Raw genomic sequence first — 20,906 nt, 5'->3', positions numbered from 1 at the left:
CATGGAAAGCGGAGAGAGTGGGTAGGAGAAAGATGTTGTGTTTTTAGAAGGGCGGGGAAGTGACTTAAGCAAAGTCCTCAGTGGCATAAGAGAACAAGCTGAGGGCATAGCTAGGGAAAGACATCCCAGGAGGAGGGAATAGCAGGTACAAAGGCTCAGAGGTGGGCCCATGTTGGCTGTGGAAGACTCGGTGATGGGGCTGGGGCAGCTGGTAGGGCTAGGGAAGAGGGAGCACGAGATAGTCGGAGCAGGGACCGGGGAAGGGGCTAGATCCTACAGGGCTTTGCAGGCTGTGGCAGTGACCCCAGAATTTTCTGAGTGAAAGTCCATGCGTCTGAACTGTACCTTTGGCAAGGCTCAGCAAACTCTTAAGTGAGCAGAGTCCCTATGCTCTTCAGCACCTGCTTAGTCCGCTCCCTCACGCTGGAGATGTAGTTACTCTCAGAGGCTTCATTTGGTTTCTTTGTGGTAAATGGCTTGACTCTGGGACCAGCCCATGTCTCCTTTCAGGCCTAGGCACATTGCTGTTTCTTTCCCCGGAGAAGGAAGTCATGGGGGCAGGTGGATCACCTCAGTAACACCTAGTGTAAGCCTCAGATGGACATCACTTCTGCGCAGCCCTTTCTGTCACATGTGTCCCACAGCAGGTTGGGGGTTCTTTTGCCCTGGGACAAGACCCCAGTGTGTTTCTTCTGATAGCACTCTTCACACTCCCTGTGTTTGGGCTGGTTGTGTTTCCCTTTCTAGCATAATCAGGATTCTGATCTGTTCATCTACCAGTGGCCCCCAGGGCCTGGCCCTAACCTAGGCCTGATGACACAAGTGAAACATGCTGTGTTGAAGTAGCTGGGGTTCACGCCCTCATGCTTTCCTCAGGACAGAGGTTGGGAGAGGTCCAGGAGCTGGAGCCAGGGCTGCTGTGGAGGGCCGGAGTCCCTCGGCTTCCTTTCCCCGATGGGGTCTGCTGTAGACTCATCCCTATATGGTGGGAAGGTAGTAGTAAGGACACACTTCCCAGGAATAATGTGCCTCTTAGCATCAGGTCATGGGAGCAGATTGCCTGGGCTATTTAAGGACTCTATTTACCTCTAGTACTTGGGCTGAAAGTGGTGGGTGGAAACAAATCTTGGGTGCAGCCCATCCTGTGAACCAGTGGGTCCTGTCCCTGCCTGGGACTTAGAACTTCTCCTTGATGTCACCTCCACTGAGAGAGCCCAGGGACAGCCTAATAGCTTGAGCCCTGGATCCTTGTCTTCTGTGGGTTTTCAGTGTCCTGCTGTCCCGTGATATGTGTCCATCTTTCCCACTGGACTTCAAGTCCCGAGGGCAGTGCTGTGACCTGTGTCCTGTTTACCATGCCTGGCATGTAGTAGGGGAGCTCAACTCTAGGTGTTCATTTTCATTTTTTGAAAAGTTTTGTGAGATAAGATGAGGATTTCTGGCTTCCAGGGCCCTAGGCTGTGGAAGTGTGGCGGGAGATGGTCTCAGGAGACCTGCACAGATCCTGTGGCCCACTTGGGGGCTCTGAGACATGGCATGGTGTCTCTAGTGCAGGAGGGTAGTCCTTGAGGCCAGCGTAAGCAGGTCCATAAGCAGAACCCCCTGATTGATGTTATTAAGTTTGGCATCCTGCTTAATGAGGAACAACCTCCCAGTGTCAAGGAGCGTTTGGGTGGTGGGACCGTGGATGTTCTTAAACCTGAGCTTTATCCCTTAGAGGGAAGCAGAAGTCTTTCCTTCCCATATCCCTGATGTACCTTGCATTTTATGCTATTACATACAGTATGCTTTATTTTATTAATTTAATTGAGGTGAAACTTACATAACACAAAACTTAACCATATAAGAAACATTATGAAGAGGTAAATCCATAAAAACAGAAAGCAGATCTGTGGTTACCGGGGATGGGGAGAGAATAGGGAGAGACTGCTTAATGGGTACGAGGTTTTATTTTGGGCGATGAAAATGTTTTGGAGCCTGATAGAGATGATGGTTGCACAATTGTGAGTAGAATGTGTTTAAGAACCGGTATTTCTCCATTAGCAACATGCCGAGGGAGGATGTAGCAAGTTAGTGTCTCATGAAATTCCCCCTATCCCACTGTAAATCTCACTGATCTCCTGGTGTTGCCTTTCAGACACTTGTACTCTTGACGTACAGGTGGGAGGATCAGGTAGAAGCTGTTTGGGTGGGAAAACACTGTACTGATCTAGTATTCTAACAACCAGAGAGGTAACAGAGCCTAGGAATTGCACGTGGTCCCATCACCTCGGGTCTGAACTTGACTCTGTACTGCAACTTGCCTTCACTGATCAGCTGGTGAACACACTCTTTGTTGCCTGTCTAGCGTGTACTGTAAACGTGGTCACCTGTGCCCAATCGACACTGGCCTCATTGAGAAGAATGTTGAACTCTTCTTTTCTGGTTCAGCAAAACCAATATATGATGATGACCCATCTCTTGAAGGTAAGTGGAATGTTCCAGGTTATATTTGGGACAGATATTTTATTTTATTTTTTTAAGATTTTATTGGGGAATTAGGGGAGGGGAACAGCTCTGGGGAATCGGGGAAGGGGAACAGACAAGATGCTGTCCTTCTGTTCTTCAGTCTCCTTCTGTTCTTCAGTCTAGTTGTGGAGGATGTTGCTTCACTGGCACATGTTGGTATTATCATTGTGCTCTTCCCGGGTGAGGCATATTGGTCACCGGCCACTGGACAGCTCACACTGGCTGCCGGCCACTCATGGTAGCCCACGGTAGCTTATGGCAGCCCCACTGCAGCCTATGTTGTCACCGGCGACTCACAGCAGCCCAGCTCCAGGTCGAGCTGTTGTTCACCATCTTAGCTGTAGAGGGCAGTGTCACTGTCCCTCATGTGGGATCCGAACCAGGGTCCTGCTGCTCAGAGCCGGCATCCCAGGCCAACTCTTAACCAACGCGCCACTCGGCCGGCCTGGGACAGGTATTTTAAAAGCCAACAACTTGCCTGCAAAGCACTATTCAGCAGGAACTACTGCCTCTTAAAGTTAGGGTGTGAGACTGTGCTGTGAACAGCTATGAGCGAGCACAGTCTGAGGTCTGTTGAGGACTGCCTGGCTCGGCTCATAAGAGATGTCAGTTCAGGTGGGCGCTTCGTCTTTGATGTGAGTCATAGCTCTGAGTCCATTTCCTTTCAGGAAACAGTTTTTCTTCCTTTCCCTCTTTTAGGTGGTGTTAATGGCAAAAACCTTGGCCCCATAAATGAATGGTGGATCACTGGCTTTGATGGAGGTGAAAAGGCTCTCATTGGCTTCAGCACCTGTAAGTATGTGGCCAACCTGTGGACTGTTCTGGGATGTGAAAGGAGCTTTTGCTCCTGTCTTCCCTGGGGCTCCCTTGGGCTCTGGGAAGTCTCAGGCTCATGTGAACACCACTGACAGTGTGGGAACCATGTGAGGTTCAATTGGGATAGCCTCTCATATTAGCTACAACTGGCCCTAGAACTGACCCTCCAGTTTTACCAGTAGCTCATATTCTTGCAACTTAAACCCAGACCAAATTCCAGAACCAGAGATGAGCTCAATGAAAGTCCCTCAGCCAATATCCATTCTCTAGTTGTCTCAGACAGGCCACTTCTGAATTTGGTAACTGATCATACTTTACGGTTTTGACATTTGGGTATGGGATGACTTTTAGACTCTCCGTAAGCTTCACAGACTCATCTCTGCCCTTTGGCCACCATAGCTGCCATCACATTCCAGCTGCTTTTTAAAAACCTCTTCTGTTTACTCCAGCCTTTGCCGAATACATCCTGATGGATCCCAACCCAGAGTACGCACCGATGTTCAGTGTGATGCAGGAGAAGATCTACATAAGTAAGATAGTCGTCGAGTTCCTGCAGAACAACCCTGACTCGACCTATGAAGACCTGATCAATAAGATCGAGGTAAAAGGGTTAAGTTCTTTAATCTGTGATCCACACCTATTTATATGCAGTAGAGTTATTGCTGGAAAACTCATGTTCTTCAGTTCGATTAGAACAGCTTTGCTTAGGCCTAAGAAACTTCTGACTTTTTTCTTAAAGACCACTGTTCCCCCTTCGGTGCTCAACCTGAATCGATTCACCGAGGATTCACTCCTTCGACATGCCCAGTTCGTGGTGGAACAAGTAGAGAGTTATGATGAGGCTGGGGACAGTGATGAGCAGCCCATCTTCCTGACCCCCTGCATGAGAGACCTGATCAAGTTGGCGGGGGTCACCCTGGGGAAAAGGTAAGGACGCAGCGTGAGTAAAACTGAAGACCTGAGAACAGAGAAGGCAATGTCCCGAGCACTCTTCCCCAGCCTGCTCACACGGTGGGGACCTCTCTCTCAGGCGAGCTGAAAGACGTCAGACGATCAGGCATTCCACCAAGGAGAAGGACAGAGGCCCCACGAAAGCCACCACCACCAAGCTGGTCTACCAGATCTTCGACACTTTCTTCGCAGAACAAATCGAAAAGGATGACAGAGAAGACAAGGAGAATGCCTTCAAACGCCGACGGTGTGGCGTTTGCGAGGTAATGTCACCTGGGCTGGGCCCCCCACATAATCTGAGCAACTCACTTCTTTCTCTTTCTGGCTTGAGATACTTGCTGTTCAGATGTGGACCCTAAAACGAAAGCTGGGAGAAAATTAGTGATGTGGGGCGAAGTGCATGCCCCATGGGACAAACAGATTGATAGGACAGCTGTTGAAAAAGGCATCCTTGGGCACTTTGCTGTTAATGCCACTGTCACGAAGGAGCCTGGCCTCCTGGGTGGCATTTGCTCTGACTGCATTTCCTTATATCTGAAGGCCCTAGTGTGAGGGCCAAGGGGAGGACACCCTCCCAGGGGCTCGCCTTCTCTTATGCTATAACTTTCCTGGGAGAGCGGATACTCTGTCCAACTTAGATCTGAGGCCTTAAAAGACCTTCTTCTGTGAATTTTTAATACATTTTTACTTCATTCTAGAGGTATTAATTCCTCTAATCCTGTGACCCAGAGATCGGATATATTTTGGTGTCTATTATTTGGCTTATTTTGAATGAAAACTTAGGTGCAAAAACACAGCAGCTGCTTTCAGAGCTGCCCTGCCCACTGTCCACTGGATCAGAGCTTTTCCTTTTGTCTTCAGTGTTAGCCCTTCACAGGAATTTGTATGTCCTCGCCATTCCTGTTTTGGTTTTACTTTTCTTTATCTAGCACATGTGTATTCAAGCTTTTAAAAAAAAAAGTTCTTAAATGTACATAACTGGTATCTTTCGTAATCGTGTTATGTGTTGACATAGGTAGATCTAGTTAATTCCTTTTGACTGTTCCATAGTACTTCATTATACGATAGACCCAGCCTAACTCTTGATGATGGGCGACGTCTGATATAAAGCATGCTGCGGCCGCATCCTTCAACAAGTCTTCTGTGACTGCCTCTACTTAGAAGCAGAATTGCCAGGGTGTGGGTTATATACTTTAATCTAGAAAACTGCTCTCCAAAGTGGTGTCACCAACTTAAACCCTTTGGGCAGTGCGAGTTTCCCTACACCTGTCCCAACACCACATTTCCAACTTTTTAACCCTTGCTCATCTGGAAGGTATGAGTGATATCTATATGTTCCTGATTCTCATTTCCTGTACTTCTAATGAGGTTAAATTATACAATTTCTAAAAACTAATTTGCCAAAAAACTGGTTACCAACTGTTACTAGTGGCCATTTGATTTTCCTTTTTTAATGTCTTCCAGGTTTGCCAGCAGCCCGAGTGTGGAAAGTGTAAAGCCTGTAAAGATATGGTTAAATTTGGTGGTAGTGGACGGAGCAAACAGGCTTGCCAAGAGAGGAGGTAGGCGCAGCTGACACTTCTTCTGGTAGCAGGGGACAATACCAGCTGATGGCTGGTGCACTTTGTGTGGGACAGCTGGGTTGAAATGTGCAGAGCAGGCAGGATTGCTTTGTCTTTGTCTGTCGTGGTCACCAGGCCTGTCCCTGTTATCTGACTAAAACAACCCCATTCAGTTTTACTTACAAAAGGGGACTTGCTTATATAAGTGACTTTGTAGGTGTCCCAATATGGCCATGAAGGAGGCAGATGATGACGAAGAAGTGGATGACAATATTCCAGAGGTGCCATCACCCAAAAAAATGCATCAGGGGAAGAAAAAGAAACAGAACAAGAACCGGATCTCTTGGATTGGAGATGCCGTTAAGGTAACCTGGAGCAGGCTCTCTGTCTGCGTACTGCTGCCCTCCAGAGAAGCGAGTTGTCTCCCTCTCTCTCCCTTCACTCGGCCTGTTATGCAGCCTGAATCCTGCTCGCTTGTCTCTTAAGAGGAGCAGGGTTGGCTACAAGGCCGAGCCTCGTGGCCATGCACCAGAAATGTGTTTTTGCTTGTATGCTGAAAGACTCGGTTTCTCTAAGGTCCAAGATGGGTATTTGACACAGTTCTAAGGGTGTCAGGCTGCTTCCCCTTCAAAGCTTGTTTGAAGAGAGTTGTCAACACCCCCTCTGTCCTGGGAGTGGGTGTCTTTGAGGCACTAGCATATTGCCTCTCAGTCATTCTGTCTAAGAATGACCTCCCCATCTAAGGCTCAGTTCCTTTACTAAAGCTGGAGAGTGAATGTCCTCAGCGCTGTTTCCTTGACGTCCAGAGCCAAAGATACAGTCGGTTCATTGAGCAAGCATGAGGCCTCCCCTGCCGCTTGCTGCTCCAGGCCTGGACATGACTCAGCCCCTGCCCTGTGGTGCTGATGCTCCGGGGCAGGAGGACAGACACATGTACTTCTGAGCGGGTGGAGAGCTGGAAGGGGGCTGGGACTGCGGAGGCTTGCCCGAGGAGGCGACGTCTGAGCTGAGACCCAGAAGGTGGGAGAGGAGCTACCCCATGAAGATCTGGTGAAGAACGGGGAAGAAGCCCTGGGGTGGGAACCAGCTTTCCTTGTGGGAGAAAAGGCCTGTGTGGCTGAGGGAGGAGCCGGGGGTGGGATGCAGCTCTAGGACCTGTGAAGAGCTGGGACCCGTGCTATTAACATCGAATGCTGGGATCTGATTTGCTGCGGACACGCAGAGGCACAGCAGACAATAGAGGAACCTGAGTGCCCTTGCTGCAGGCTTCCAGCTGAAGGAAGCGGATGTTCTTTGTAGTCGCCAGGCTGGTAGAGCTCGTGACTTCTTAACAAAATTGTTAGGGCTTATACCTTTACATAAAGTAACAAGAACACCATGCAGTCAAGCCTAGCATGGACTTCAGACTCATCCCCACCTGAAATATACTGTCTTTGTTTTCAGACTGATGGCAAGAAGACTTACTATAAGAAGGTATGCATTGACTCAGAAACCCTGGAAGTGGGGGACTGTGTCTCTGTTATTCCAGATGACTCCTCAAAACCACTGTACTTAGCAAGGTTTGTATCTTTCCCTTTGCTTGACTTCAGCACACACTTTCTCTTGAACAGCAGCAGCAGCTCTTTGTCCTAGACTGAAACCAATACACACACACACACGCACGCACGCACGCACGCACGCACGCACGCACGCACGCATGCACATATTCCCTAAGTAGACTTGGAGCAGATCTGCTGGTCAAGTTGGAACTTTCTTCCTCCTGGTCTTCTGACTGCAGGGTCACGGCATTGTGGGAGGACAACAGCCAAGGGCAAATGTTTCATGCCCACTGGTTCTGCGCCGGCACAGACACAGTCCTTGGGGCCACATCGGACCCCCTGGAGCTGTTCCTGGTAGACGAGTGTGAGGACATGCAGCTGTCATACATTCATAGCAAGGTGACGGTCGTCTATAAAGCTCCGTCGGAAAACTGGGCCTTGGAGGTGAGTTCCCGGTGCCTGTTGTGTGCCGCTGTCTCACTGGGTGGGCTCATGCCTGACACAGCATCTTTGTCCCCAAAGGGAGGCATGGATCCTGAGGCCCTGACGGCAGAGGACGATGGAAAGACCTATTTCTACCAGCTGTGGTACGATCAAGACTATGCAAGATTTGAGTCCCCTCCAAAAACTCAACCAACAGAGGACAACAAGTACAAGTGAGTGTAGGGGCTGGGCCCTGGTGCACTCCTCTTCTCGGAGAGGACACCATGCTTTTGTGTGTCACTCTAGCTTTTCATGAGCTTCTGTCTGCTGGGTTTGTTTCCCTAGCACCATCTGATTGTTTCTTTGCTAATTGAAGACCTGCCTGGCTTTGTTGCAACGGCTTTAGGTGTATGGATAGCCTGGGCGCCGAGTTACCTTTACGAGAAGCTCTCATGTCCAGGAGCAGGGTTTATCATTTCATTTCCAGCCTTTTTGAATGTTCCTCAGCGTCTTGACCACAGATTTCACGTGTTTTCTTTCGTTTCTTAAGTATCTTCTCTCATATATGAGATCTTTGGTTCCATTTTATTCTAACTGGTAGGTGACTACCCTTAGGGAGTCTTGTTTTTCTTTTTTTAATGTTTAGTGCCCACACCTTCCTTTCTAACCTCTGTACCTCACTTGTTTTGACTAAAAGTGGCGCCAGTGCCTCTAAAGCAGCGGTGGGGTGAAGTCTAGGAAAGCTCACTTAGAAGCTTCTGATGTTTTTCCAGTCGGCCTTGTGTTGCCTTCTGACTTGATTACCATGTTTAAAGCAGTCTCCAGCTCTCCTTTAAGGAATAATGCTGAACTTCACCAAATACCTCTTTAGCCTTTATAGAGTTAATAGTATGAGCCTCCTCTGATATTTTGAGTTCCTAACTGAACCACTCTGTATTCTTGCTCCTGGCATATTCCTCACCATAGTCAAGATTCTATTTGTTCATGTCTTAGATTTTTGTAGCGAATACTCAAAAGTGGGATTAACTTGGCATTCTCTTGTGTTGTATATACGTATCTCTGGGCTTTGGTCCCAAATAAGAGTTTTCAAAGTGTGAACATACAATACAGGAAAGCCATTTCCTTTAATCGTCTGCAGATGTTTTTTCTTGTTATCCAGAGTCTCTGGGTTAAGCCAGCCGCTAATGCTGCAGTCATTACCTGCCACCTCAGAGCCTCTGGTTGTTTGTCCTTTATTCCTTCAGGTTCTGCGCATGCTGTGCCCGTCTGGCTGAAATAAGGCAAAAGGAATTTCCCAGGGTCATGGAGCAGCTCGAGGACCTGGACGGCCGGGTTCTCTACAGCTCAGCCACCAAGGATGGCATCCAGTATCGAGTGGGTGACGGCGTGTACCTCCTTCCTGAGGCCTTCACATTCAAGTGAGTGCCCCATTGGCCCAGTACAGGGTTGGCTTTGGAATGTCCCCGACACTGCACTCCAGTACCAGCTGCTGCCTGATCCATCACATTGGCTGGCATCTGTGGTGATCAGACAATATCCAGCTGTCTAGTGCAGAGCGACTACAGTTCCGTTGCAGAGTGAAACTGTGAGTCTGAAAGAAATCAGAGCACCAGAGTCAGTGGTAAGCCTACCCAGCTCTGCCTCTGACCAGCTTGTGAGGCTTGGGCTAGAGACCTCCTCCTCTCAGTCCCCATCGGTCTGATGGGGAGAGGAGGATCTCACCTGCCAGGCCTGTAGGATTGAGTGAGTTAAAAGAGAAGTGCTTAGCACAGTGCCTGGCTTAGAGTAAAGACTGAATGTGACCTACTTCCTGATAACAGGAAATGCATCAAAAGACTTCTTTGCATATCAGAGGGCTGAGGCGCTTCAGAAAAAAATCAAAGCTGCAGATATTTCCCACACTTGATCAATTTTTTGTTCAGTCTAAGAACTAGTACATTCTAAGAACTAGACAACCAACATTTATTTTCCCAATTTAGTTTGGTTTCCCGGCTTACAATTCCATTTTCTGGAGTCCCAGTTGGAACCCAGTCCCCAACCTCAGTTCAGCTATGATGAATTGCAAAACATGGAGAGTAGGGTCCTTTCAGCCTGGCAGTTTGTACGCCACCCCATCCGACACTGATTGTCCTTGGCGTGAAGTCGGGGGGCTGCCTGTAGTGCTGTTTACCAGGTGCTCAGAGTCGCCTTTGAGCCCGTCAGACCCTTAGGAGGCCTGGTGGGTAGGAAGTGTGGCTGCCTCCCTCCTAATGGCAGTCTTCAGAGTGCAGCCCAGCCATCTTGGCAGCTAAATCAAATGACTGGCTTTTTCACAGTTGGGCCAAATTCGGCTTGCCCAGACTACCAGCCTCTTTTCCATGCCTTCTCCAGCATCACCTCTAGGTCAGGAGACTGTGGGTTATACCATGGTAATAACCCCAAACCGCAGAAGTTTGCTTCTTCCCCATACTGTGTCCGTCATGGTTCAGTAGGGAACTTGGCCTGTTATGTCACTCAGGGACCTGGGCTGACAGTTCTCAAAAGTTGCCAGTCTCTGAGGCAAGGGAAAGCACACTAGAGGCTCTCCTGGCAGTTACATGCTCCCCCCCACCCCTAGAAATGCTTGTGTGTCACTTCTCACATTCAATGAGCAGAACGGGTCATACTAGGAAGCGCACTCCTGCCATGTAGCTGGGAGCACCTACCATGGCCAGCACTGCACAGATGGGAGAAGGCTCGCTTTGAACTGTGGGCGAGATTTAATCTTTCTCTAAATCTTTTCTAAGGGTACTTAGCTGCACTAATTTATGAGGTGTTTGAATTTAAATGGCATTGTCGCTGGTCAGTCCTGCTGAACTACCTACCTTTTTAAAGGTTTAATGTTGAGTTACACGTAACGTTTGCTTCTGTGCAGCATCAAGCTGTCCAGTCCTGTGAAACGCCCACGGAAGGATCCTGTGGATGAAGATCTATACCCGGAACACTACCGGAAATACTCTGACTACATCAAAGGCAGCAACCTGGATGCCCCTGAGCCATACCGAATTGGCCGCATCAAAGAGATCTTCTGTGTCAAGAAGTGCAATGGCAGGCCCAATGAGACAGACATCAAGATCAGAGTGAACAAGTTCTACAGGTCAGTGATGGCCTCTGCTCTTCCAGGAGACTGCGGACTCTTCCAGAAGGCTCTGCCTGAAACGGGGTTGTAACCCCGTTTACACACTTAAGAGTTACTAGGTAGAGTTAGCTGTTTTTCGAAGTGTTTCTGATTATCTGGTGAGTGCTGATAATAACTCGAATTATATTTCATAGCCTTGCCTTTAGACCTTTATTTTAAAGCGACTGAGTTCTCTCTCCAACAGAAATCCTTAAGCTGAAGTCCAGAGTGTGACAAAGGCAGGGGTGGAATATTCTGGGCTCTGCCTGAGGCACCCACAGAGAACCTCGAGTTCTATTTATGACTGCCTGTGTTCGCCCCCTCCCCCTTGGCCCACCCTACTCTCATCTTCCTGTTTTTACCAGCCCTGCCTTTCTGTCCTGGGGTTTCTCTCTGTCTACACTTCTCCCATGGTCTTGGCTGCACCTACTCTATTTCTGGGACCTAGTAACTAGTAGTGGTTAGGCGCTAACTTGAAACTAAGCCATATGATAGTTATAACATTGCTTCACTTTTTGGCCAATGTGTATGAGAGACTTTCTTGAAGTTCTTGTAATTTTCAGTTGTAACAGTGGAAAAGAAGGCTGGCTGGCATATGTGAGAGAAAGAAGCTCTAGACATGCTTCCTCCCAGGAGGCAGGCAGCCGCTGTCTTGACACAGGGCTGGTCTGTTTGGGCTGCAGTGGGGGCACGAAGAGCAAGCAAACCATTTAACAAACTGAACTACTTTAATTTTAATGTTCATTATGCGTAACATTTGCTTCTCTGCGGCATCAAGCTGTCCGGTCAGTGAGATGCCCATGGAAGGAGCGTTTGTTGCAAAGAATCCTACTCAGTTTGTAGTGTTTAGTGCCAGCTAAGGGGGATAGTAACCAAGCTAAGCTAATTGAGGGGAGTCATGGTCTTTACCTACGGATTCTCTGAGCACCTCTAGGAATGTGGTGCCTTTTAATCCCTGTCTGCTCACGGCAAGAGAGAAGTGCTAACAAAGACCCCTCTGCTCACAGGCCAGAGAATACGCACAAGTCCACCCCGGCAAGTTACCACGCAGACATCAACTTGCTGTACTGGAGCGACGAGGAGGCCTTGGTGGACTTCAAGGCCGTGCAGGGCCGCTGCACCGTGGAGTATGGGGAGGACCTGCCCGGGTGCCTGCAGGACTTCTCAGCCGGAGGCCCAGACCGCTTCTACTTCCTTGAGGTGGTGCTCTGGGCTCACTGGAGGGTGGGGCGCCAGTCAAACTCGCAGCCCTTGGGAAAGCAGTGTAGTTATCCAGAGTACAGATCTATGACATTCAAGTCTGGAACGTAATACTTTTGGCTGTTTAAAAAGCACAGCGATAAGAAATGTAATAGTTGAGTGTCCTAAGGGAACTAAAATTTATTTAAAAACTAGCCCGACCAGTGCCTTAGGGTGAGTTAGGGAGAGGGGCTCCTTCCCCAGGGAGACATAGCCCTGCCCCTCAGTCCCGCCAGCCAGTCTGCATCCAGGCCAGGCCACACACCATGCAGGCAGCCCTACTTATCAAGAGAACATCTAAGACTGTTGACTAAGTTAATGATTGCTTTTAAATTGTCTGATTGTGGCCTTTCTTTGCTGGTTCATCTTAAAATGACACGTGCCTGTGTTTTCCCTGGTTCCAGAGTGGATAGCCTCATCGGACAGTGGTCTGTTGGTGTAAGATGTTTGCCTATTTTTAGAATGAGTAGTCTAGGCACTTACAGTAGCAAGGATCTTAATGCCAGTCACATAAAACATTTGTATTAATAGAATTTTTTTTTCCACTGCAAGTATAGTAACATCCAAGTACTCTTGGTGGCTAATTGCTTACGGCCATATTCAAGGAGAAATGAAGTGGATCTTTATCAAATTAACTTGTTAGAGAGGGGACCAGTGCATTTCTCTGCCAGACTGTTGTGGTTTCTTCCCTTCTCAGGCCTATAATGCCAAGAGCAAAAGCTTTGAAGATCCTCCCAACCATGCCCGTAGCCCTGGAAATAAAGGGAAAGGGAAGGGAAAAGGTATGTCGTTATTCCATGGGGTTCTTTTCAAATCCATCTTCTATAACTCGGGATACTTAAGATCGGTATGAAAGAACAGCCTCTAATGTTACTTCATTCTCCGTGTTAACAATTTAAAAGGAGGCTGTCTCTAAATCAGTAAGGTATTTGAAGAAAGTAAGTCATGGCTCTGATTTGATTTGTGGCCTGTCTCCTCCAGGAAAAGGCAGGGCAAAGTCTCAGACACGTGAGCCAAGCGAACCCGAGGCAGAAATTCCGCTGCCGAAACTGCGGACCCTGGATGTGTTTTCTGGCTGCGGGGGGTTGTCGGAAGGATTCCACCAAGCAGGTAAAGCCCAGGAGGTTTTATCTCTGCACAACTAGTAAAACCAGACCAGGCCCATTCTGCCTGGAAGAGCTTTCTGGCTCTGGTCACTTTTCTGACTCAAGAGTCTCATTCCAGGGGCTTCAAAGCCCGTCTTTGTCCCTGTATCTGCCAGGCATCTCAGAAACTCTGTGGGCCATTGAGATGTGGGACCCTGCAGCCCAGGCGTTTCGGCTGAACAATCCTGGGTCCACGGTGTTCACGGAGGACTGCAACGTCCTGCTGAAGCTGGTCATGGCCGGGGAGGTAACCAACTCCCGCGGCCAGAAGCTGCCTCAAAAAGGAGACGTGGAGATGCTGTGCGGTGGGCCACCCTGCCAAGGCTTCAGCGGCATGAACCGCTTCAATTCTCGTACCTACTCCAAGTTCAAGAATTCTCTGGTGGTCTCCTTCCTCAGGTAAACGGAGCAGAGGTCCCTCTGTTCAGTGCTGCCTATGGGTGACCAGACAGCCAACCCCGGGGCTGTCACACTGGCCATGCCAGGGGGAGCAGTAAGTAAATGCTTTAGCTTTCACAGCTGCTGGAGGCCATGTGCTGAGGTGACACCCCAGCCCTTTCCTTCAGGAAGTTCGCGGCTCACTTTCCACTTGGAGGGACCTCAAGAGGTGGGAGGTGCAACTTCTCGACAGCCAGACATCGAGACAGCCAAACATGGAGCACTCAGGAATAGCTTTTGGTAGAGTAGGTTTTCTCTTACCTTGGTCCGTGCACTTACTCTCATGGTCTCTCCCGCAGCTATTGTGACTACTACCGGCCACGGTACTTCCTCCTAGAGAACGTCAGGAACTTTGTATCCTTCAAGCGTTCCATGGTCCTGAAGCTGACTCTCCGCTGCCTGGTCCGCATGGGCTATCAGTGTACCTTCGGCGTATTGCAGGTGGGGCTCCCATGGAATGGGGCGGAGGTGGGAGGATGGATTGCGTCAGTGGTCACTGGACCGCAGCAGACTATCTCCAGCTGAAAATAAGGCTCCAAGGGACAGGCCTTAGTGTGGTACCCTGCGGTGCAGGCGGGGGCGAGGAGATGGCCTCTGTGAAACTCGCAGCGTTTAGATCTGAAAGCTCAGAGCCGGTGTTCCAGCAAGTCCACCTCTGAGGGTCTTCCAGAGCTGCAGCTTGTGTGCCTGAGGTGCCACATGCAAGGGGACTCTTGGCCACATTGTTTGCAGCTCATTTCCCTCAATAGGAATGGTGGTGGCCAAGCAGATGCTCTAGGCAGTGATTCGATCTCCACGGAGGGGTGGGTGAGGCCTGGGTGGCAGAACAACATGTAGACCAAGCTGTGACAGGGTGAAAAGCAAGTGTTCCTCTGTGCGAATGTACGTGCATACAAACTCCTAGAGAGGGTGGAGGGTTGCACTGCCAGTGGCTACCAGTGTCTTATCTGCAGGGACAGCTATTTGGGGTGGCCAAAGGGGAGTCGACCTTACCTGTAAACAGCCACACTATGTCTACAGCCACACTGGGTACACCCATTCAGTAATTGTTGGCATAACTACCACTGAAATGACGATTAAAATGGGAGGTTGGCTAGAGAGCCGTGTCTGTGAGTGAGCGAGTGCCGGGGCCACATGATCCCCCAGTTCAGCCTCTGGTATCTCAGGCTCACTGGTCATGCCTGTTTGGCTGCCGTGTTCTCTGTCCCTGTGACCACGGGCTGCCAGGTAGGCGCTGAGTCTCCTCTGGCCTCTTCTCCGTGAGTGCTGAGACCACAGGGTCCCTCGCAGTGCTCCCTAAAGAGCTGGCGGGATCCCCAGCAGGGTTCACTCCATTTTCTCCAGTGGCTGCCACATGGAATCTGTGTTCTTTCATCTGGTCCCACTTCGTCTTGTCAGGAGTAAACCTGGGATAATTAGGGGTTCTCCAGGTGAGCTCTCACCAGCCAGGCTCTCCATCAAGTGGGGTGCTGCTGACCCTGGACCTTTGTTCCTCAGTCGGAGGTGCCCGTTGACCCTGTGTGTGTGTGTGTGTGTGTGTGTGTGTGTGTGTGTGGCTCTCCCCTGCACAGGCTGGTCAGTATGGCGTGGCCCAGACGCGGAGGCGGGCCATCATCCTGGCCGCGGCCCCTGGGGAGAAGCTCCCCCTCTTCCCAGAGCCACTGCACGTGTTCGCACCCCGGGCCTGCCAGCTGAGTGTCGTCGTGGATGACAAGAAATTTGTCAGCAACATCACCAGGTAGGAGCTCACCCCGCTGTATCACGGGCTTGCGTGCGTTATCCTGGGAGGTTTGGCATTAGCACTGCCGCCTTGTCTTGAGTTCTGACCCGAGTAAGCACTGCATACAGAGCAGTGGCCAGATGCCTGGCTATAGTCATGAGCAAAGCCCACACTAGCCTGTCCCCTTCCCTGATGGAGTCTCAGAAGAATGCTGCGCGTGTGACCTCAGGTGACCCTTTGACCTCTGAGTTGCATTGTTCTTTCTGGAGAAGACAGTACCAGCAGTCAGGAATGGCAATATGACTCAAGAAACAGTGCCGGTATGTCAACAGCAGAGGTGTTGACTGCTGTGCTCTATGCAGGTTGAGCTCAGGTCCGTTCCGAACCATCACCGTGCGTGACACGATGTCTGACCTCCCTGAGATCCGGAACGGAGCTTCAGCGCTGGAGATCTCATACAATGGGGAGCCTCAGTCCTGGTTCCAGAGGCAGCTCCGGGGCTCGCAGTACCAGCCCATCCTCAGGGACCACATCTGTAAGGTAACATGCCCGACAGAGGGGGCCTCTTTCCAGCTGCCTCATGGGACCACGGACCTACAGAAAGCCCAGCTGGGCTCGGGGTGGGAAGCAGTATCTGATTCCAGCCCTCCTCCAGCTCCTCTGCTCTTGGCCCCTGACCCAAAACGCTGTCATCTCGGCTGGCCCCAGCCTCGCCGCCTCACTGCCTCCTGCTTCTTTTCTTGCCCCGCCACCCAAGTCCTCCACAGTGGTACGCAGTTGTGTAAAGCATCAATCAGAGCGTTTGCTCTTCCTGGAATAGACCCAGAATGCTGTGTCTGGTCACTGCCCCCTCTGACTGACCTCTCGCCACGCTTGTTTTCTGCGTGTTGTCCCGAATATGCCAAACCTGGCCCTTTGTGCCACAGCTCCTGGCTCCTCCTCATACTGCAGGGCTCAGTTCAGATGTCCTCCCCTCGCTTGCCCTAAGCCATCCCTTCACCTGTCCCCCCCACGTTATTCCGCATCCCTGCCTTGTCTTCATGGCACCTGTGTTACCCCTGAGTTGTCCATTTGGGTGACTGTCTGCCCCAGTGGGAGTCAGCCCCTTGGGGGTTCTTGGTCATTGTGTTGTTCCCAGTGCCTAGAACGGTGGTGCCCCCAAAAGGTGCTCAGATGCTCCCTGAGCTGGGTGACAGCTGGGCCCTGTTGCCCTCTTTCAGGACATGAGTGCGTTGGTCGCCGCCCGCATGCGGCACATCCCCCTGGCGCCAGGCTCAGATTGGCGCGACCTACCAAACATCGAGGTGCGACTGTCTGATGGCACCATGACCAGGAAGCTGCGGTACACCTACCACGACAAGAAGAATGGCTGCAGTAGCACTGGGGCCCTCCGTGGGGTCTGCTCCTGCGTGGAAGGTGGGACCCCTGATTGTGCCCTTGGTGCGGCTTCCCCCAAGTTTATTGGAGAGCCCCTGCCCCCTCAGGTTCTATTCCCCCACAGTAGTCCAGGGGGCTCGGGGAAGGAACATTGCTTCATGGGGTTTCCCACCAGGAGATACTGGGTGCTGCCACTCACGGACCCAGAAGCCCTGGGCAAGGCACGCATGCCGAGCCTGGGTGCCCCGTGGTAAAAGTTGTGCCTGCGGACTATCAGCCATTCTGTCCCCTGGGTGGGCTCCACACACCATAGGTACCTTCCTGGGCCTCCCTCCTGTTCTGTGACGGCGGCCTCACCGTAGCCCTCTTCAGCAGGCAAAGCCTGCGACTCCACAGCCAGACAGTTCAACACACTCATCCCCTGGTGCTTGCCCCACACCGGGAACAGGCACAACCACTGGGCTGGCCTCTACGGACGGCTCGAGTGGGACGGCTTCTTCAGCACGACTGTCACCAACCCTGAGCCCATGGGCAAGCAGGTAGGTCAGAGGACCGGGGTTAGGCCTGGGAGGGGACAAAGGCACGGGCCTAGCGCGTCAGAAGTTGGCACTCTTCACCTCCTGCCTCAGTGCCGATGGACACAGGCTCACCAAGCAGCTGAGGCCTAAGGCTGGACTTGCCCATGGTGCAGTTTTCATCGCTGCCCCACCTTGCCTCTTGCCCCCAGGGTCGCGTGCTCCACCCTGAGCAACACCGTGTTGTGAGCGTTAGGGAATGTGCCCGCTCCCAGGGCTTCCCGGACACCTACAGGCTGTTTGGCAACATCCTGGACAAGCACCGGCAGGTCAGTGGAGTGGAGCCCGCCTGGTTCTCCTCTGGCCTTGAGGAGGGGCTACTGGGAGGGAGGCCCCTCTGCCCCTGACCAGGGTAGAGAGTTGTTCAGCAGGGAGCACAGCTCACATGGTCACTTCTGAGGGGTTCTGATTGGCCTCAGCACTCCCAGCAGAGGGACGGCCAGAAAGGAGGGTCCCTCTCCTTCAGTCCAGTGTGCTTACGGTCAGGCTGAGTCACTAAGCCTATTGGCTGCCAGTTACAGCTCTGAGGCAGATTTATCCCAAAGGACGGTTCCAACACAATGAACTTCAGAGAGGGAGCAGACTAAATGCGCAGTGGTGAAAATTCACAATTGCTGAGGGTTGAGATGAACCAACAATTCCTCACTGCTTCTCAGGGTGTTGGGTTGGCTTCCATCCAAGTAATGCACTCACATGGCTTAAAAAGTCCGCAGTGCCTGGGGTTGTGTCAGCAGCCTCGTGTTTCACCCTTACCTCCAGGCTTGTTCTCTGGAAGCAGCCACTCTCAGCTGGAAGTGAAACATGGTGGCTCCTGGATCTGAGTTTTTCTAAAGCCCTGAAAGGCTCCCTTATCTGTGGGTGTTTCCTGACATGTTGGTGTTTGGGGCGGGAGGATAGGCTGATTGACAGGGCTGAGGCCATCGAGATGGAAGGCTTCCGGGACCCCTGTGAGCATGACACCAGGGCCCAGTGTCCTCATTCTTGTGTTGGGCAGAGGGTGGCGCTGACTCTGGCCAGGCCAAACCAGGCATCGCCCTCCTTCACTTCTGCAGGTGGGTAACGCCGTGCCGCCACCCCTGGCCAAGGCCATTGGCTTGGAGATCAAGTGCTGTATGTTGGCCAAAGCTCGAGAGAGTGCCTCAGGTATGGCAAGGGTGGGTGGGCCGGGACAGCCAGGGTATATAACTCAGGCTCTGGGACTCGGGCGCGTTATACGCCCTCCCTGGTCCCCTCACTTCTCTCTGTGGGCTGCTGTGAGATGGAGGGACTTGCACATGTCGAGTGCTTAGAACAGGCGGGTGCCAGGCACACAGTGGGTGCGCGGTCAGGTCTTGGCACTTCCCTGCCCTTTTTTGCCAAGTGAGCCTGCCTCGGCCTCTAATCCAGGCGGTCTGGAAACTTCTAGGGGACACCTTTGCGCAACACTCAGTCTCCCTGAATGTTTATTCAGAGCTGTTGCAGGTTCTTTTACGGTCAGCTGTTAACACCGACGCCTGGCATGAAGGTAGCTCCTGACTTCATGTGTGTGGGCCTGTGGTGTGCCGCTGTGGACGTTCCCGGCAATGACCTTCCCTTTTCTTTCTCTTCAGTTAAAACCAAGGAAGAGAAAACTACCAAGGACTAGTTTCGCCCTCCTGTCGCCCTTGTTTCTGGTACCAGGGATCCCCACCATGCACTGATGTTGTATTTTTAACGTTGAATTCTGTCAGTTCTAATGTGTCGTACACGGTGTTTGTGGCCTTGGCTGACATGAAGCTGTTCGGTAAGGTTTGCTTATCAACTAATGACTTAGTGGTCACATTGTGCAGTACTTTGTGCATTCTGGATTTTAAAAGTTTTTTATTATGCATTGTATCAAATCTACCACTGTATGAGTGGAAATTAAGACTTTATGTAGTTTTTATATGTTGCAATATTTCTTCAAATAAATCTCTCCTATAAATCACCCTGGGTGGTGACTCGTGACTTACAAGGGGCTTCTGGCTGAGGCTTGGTGAGAATGTGCTCCTCGGTGCTAAAAGTCACCCCGCAGAGGCATTTGTCTGACATTAGGTCTTCCCACGTGTCCTGTGTGTGTTTGGGGGTGGGGGTCCACTTGTGTGACTCAGTTCTGACCAATAAGATGCAAGTGGAACTTGCTAGTGTGGCTTCCAGGAAAGTCTTCTAAAGGAATCGTCTTAGAAGCGTCAGTCACCAGCACCCACGACCCAGAGATGGGTGCCACTATTAGGATGTTAAGTAATGTTAAGTAACACTTGCTCTGCCACCTGCACATAGGCATCCATGAATGGGGCACTCAGCACTTCGACCCGCTTTCCACTCAGCCCAGGTGTATTAGTCACAAGAGTAAAAGACTAAATGTAATTCAAATGCACTTACTAACTTCCTTCCTGAGTGGTTCGGGTTTGCTACCTTTTGCTGTGACAAACAGCGCTGCACTGAACATCCTGTACATTCTCTTCCGTCGCCTCCTTCAGGGAAATCTCAAGAGGTCCCGGGGTCATCGAGTTTAAAAGTTTTCATACTTCCGTTTCAGGTCATGTGGCTGACCCACTCCTCTGGAGAGGCTTCAGCGCTGCCACCTCCTACGGCGCGAAGTTTCTTGAAGCCTGCCCTGGCTTTTGCCTCTTTAGTCCTTGTCAATGCAATAGCGAAAGTCTTGTTAACATTTTTTTACGAGTGACTCGACACTTCCATGTGTCTGGTGGCTACTGGAGTTTGTTCCTTGTCTCTGTAGTGACACACGACTTGGTCGTCCCTGGGAGCTATTCGGGCATTAGATTTCTACCACTGCTGTGTTACTTTCATCTTGAGTCATGACATCAATGCCATATTGAGATTTTATTTTTAGAGGTTATATTTGTCTGCTTTTGTTTTTCGGAGCCTGTTTAGAAAGGCCTTCCTTGCCCCCAGATCATAAGCTTATGTTTCCTTCCATATTTCTATGACCTCTCATTTTAACATGTGGATCACTTTTGGAAGGATGAAAACAGGCACCTCGGTTTACATGGTTTTTGACCAGGTAACAAAGGCACACGGCACACACAATAGCTGTACGTGGTATCTAGTAAAGTTCCCCCATCAGAGATTTTATTTTTTAGCTACACCTTTTTTAAAGCTAAAAACTCATTTAAAAGTATATTGTGAGTAGAGTGAAAAGTACATACTGTCTCTTCTGCATCCCGGTCACCTTGAATCCTTGTCTCCTTCCAAAGTCACTCTTTGCCTGAGTACAGATGCATGTCTCTGTTTGCTGCTACAAATGGTGGCATCAATTAAAACAGCTTTGTGCCTTGAAGGTTGTTCTGTAATACCGGTTGGGTTGTCGGAAAAGTCATGACGCATTTTTGCAATGAAAAACATAGAAAAAATACGTCATGGGGCCGGCCGAGTGGCGCAATGGTTAAGAACTGGCTTGGGACGCCAGAGGGCCCCGGTTCGGATCCCACATATGAGGGCCAGTGACACTGCCCTCCAC

General features: G+C 50.7%; 1 protein-coding gene across 7 annotated transcripts in view; it reads left to right on the top strand.

Moving 5' to 3' along the window:
• The window catches only part of DNMT1 (DNA methyltransferase 1), a 41,639-nt gene extending 22,266 nt beyond the window's left edge, over nucleotides 1-19,373 (top strand). For 5 of the 7 annotated variants that reach the window (XM_019659352.1, XM_019659350.1, XM_019659354.1 and 2 more), the window contains 24 exons: nucleotides 2,348-2,466; nucleotides 3,208-3,300; nucleotides 3,774-3,925; nucleotides 4,064-4,251; nucleotides 4,355-4,538; nucleotides 5,740-5,837; nucleotides 6,055-6,202; nucleotides 7,281-7,396; nucleotides 7,615-7,819; nucleotides 7,898-8,031; nucleotides 9,043-9,216; nucleotides 10,692-10,913; nucleotides 11,942-12,134; nucleotides 12,871-12,955; nucleotides 13,155-13,283; nucleotides 13,435-13,717; nucleotides 14,056-14,197; nucleotides 15,328-15,494; nucleotides 15,839-16,016; nucleotides 16,697-16,892; nucleotides 17,226-17,392; nucleotides 17,581-17,697; nucleotides 18,481-18,571; nucleotides 19,018-19,373. In XM_019659352.1, coding sequence (XP_019514897.1) covers nucleotides 2,348-2,466; nucleotides 3,208-3,300; nucleotides 3,774-3,925; nucleotides 4,064-4,251; nucleotides 4,355-4,538; nucleotides 5,740-5,837; nucleotides 6,055-6,202; nucleotides 7,281-7,396; nucleotides 7,615-7,819; nucleotides 7,898-8,031; nucleotides 9,043-9,216; nucleotides 10,692-10,913; nucleotides 11,942-12,134; nucleotides 12,871-12,955; nucleotides 13,155-13,283; nucleotides 13,435-13,717; nucleotides 14,056-14,197; nucleotides 15,328-15,494; nucleotides 15,839-16,016; nucleotides 16,697-16,892; nucleotides 17,226-17,392; nucleotides 17,581-17,697; nucleotides 18,481-18,571; nucleotides 19,018-19,052 — 3,616 coding nt within the window. In that variant the 3' untranslated portion in view covers nucleotides 19,053-19,373. The remainder of the gene's footprint in view (nucleotides 1-2,347; nucleotides 2,467-3,207; nucleotides 3,301-3,773; nucleotides 3,926-4,063; nucleotides 4,252-4,354; nucleotides 4,539-5,739; nucleotides 5,838-6,054; nucleotides 6,203-7,280; nucleotides 7,397-7,614; nucleotides 7,820-7,897; nucleotides 8,032-9,042; nucleotides 9,217-10,691; nucleotides 10,914-11,941; nucleotides 12,135-12,870; nucleotides 12,956-13,154; nucleotides 13,284-13,434; nucleotides 13,718-14,055; nucleotides 14,198-15,327; nucleotides 15,495-15,838; nucleotides 16,017-16,696; nucleotides 16,893-17,225; nucleotides 17,393-17,580; nucleotides 17,698-18,480; nucleotides 18,572-19,017) is intronic. The other 2 variants (XM_019659353.1, XM_019659351.1) reach the window with 1 other exon arrangement.
• Nucleotides 19,374-20,906: the final 1,533 nt, after the last annotated feature.

The sequence above is a fragment of the Hipposideros armiger genome, unplaced genomic scaffold (genome assembly GCF_001890085.2).
Source record: "Hipposideros armiger isolate ML-2016 unplaced genomic scaffold, ASM189008v1 scaffold_298, whole genome shotgun sequence".
Classification (NCBI taxonomy): domain Eukaryota; kingdom Metazoa; phylum Chordata; class Mammalia; order Chiroptera; family Hipposideridae; genus Hipposideros; species Hipposideros armiger.
This window is presented reverse-complemented; position numbering and strand designations above follow the sequence as displayed.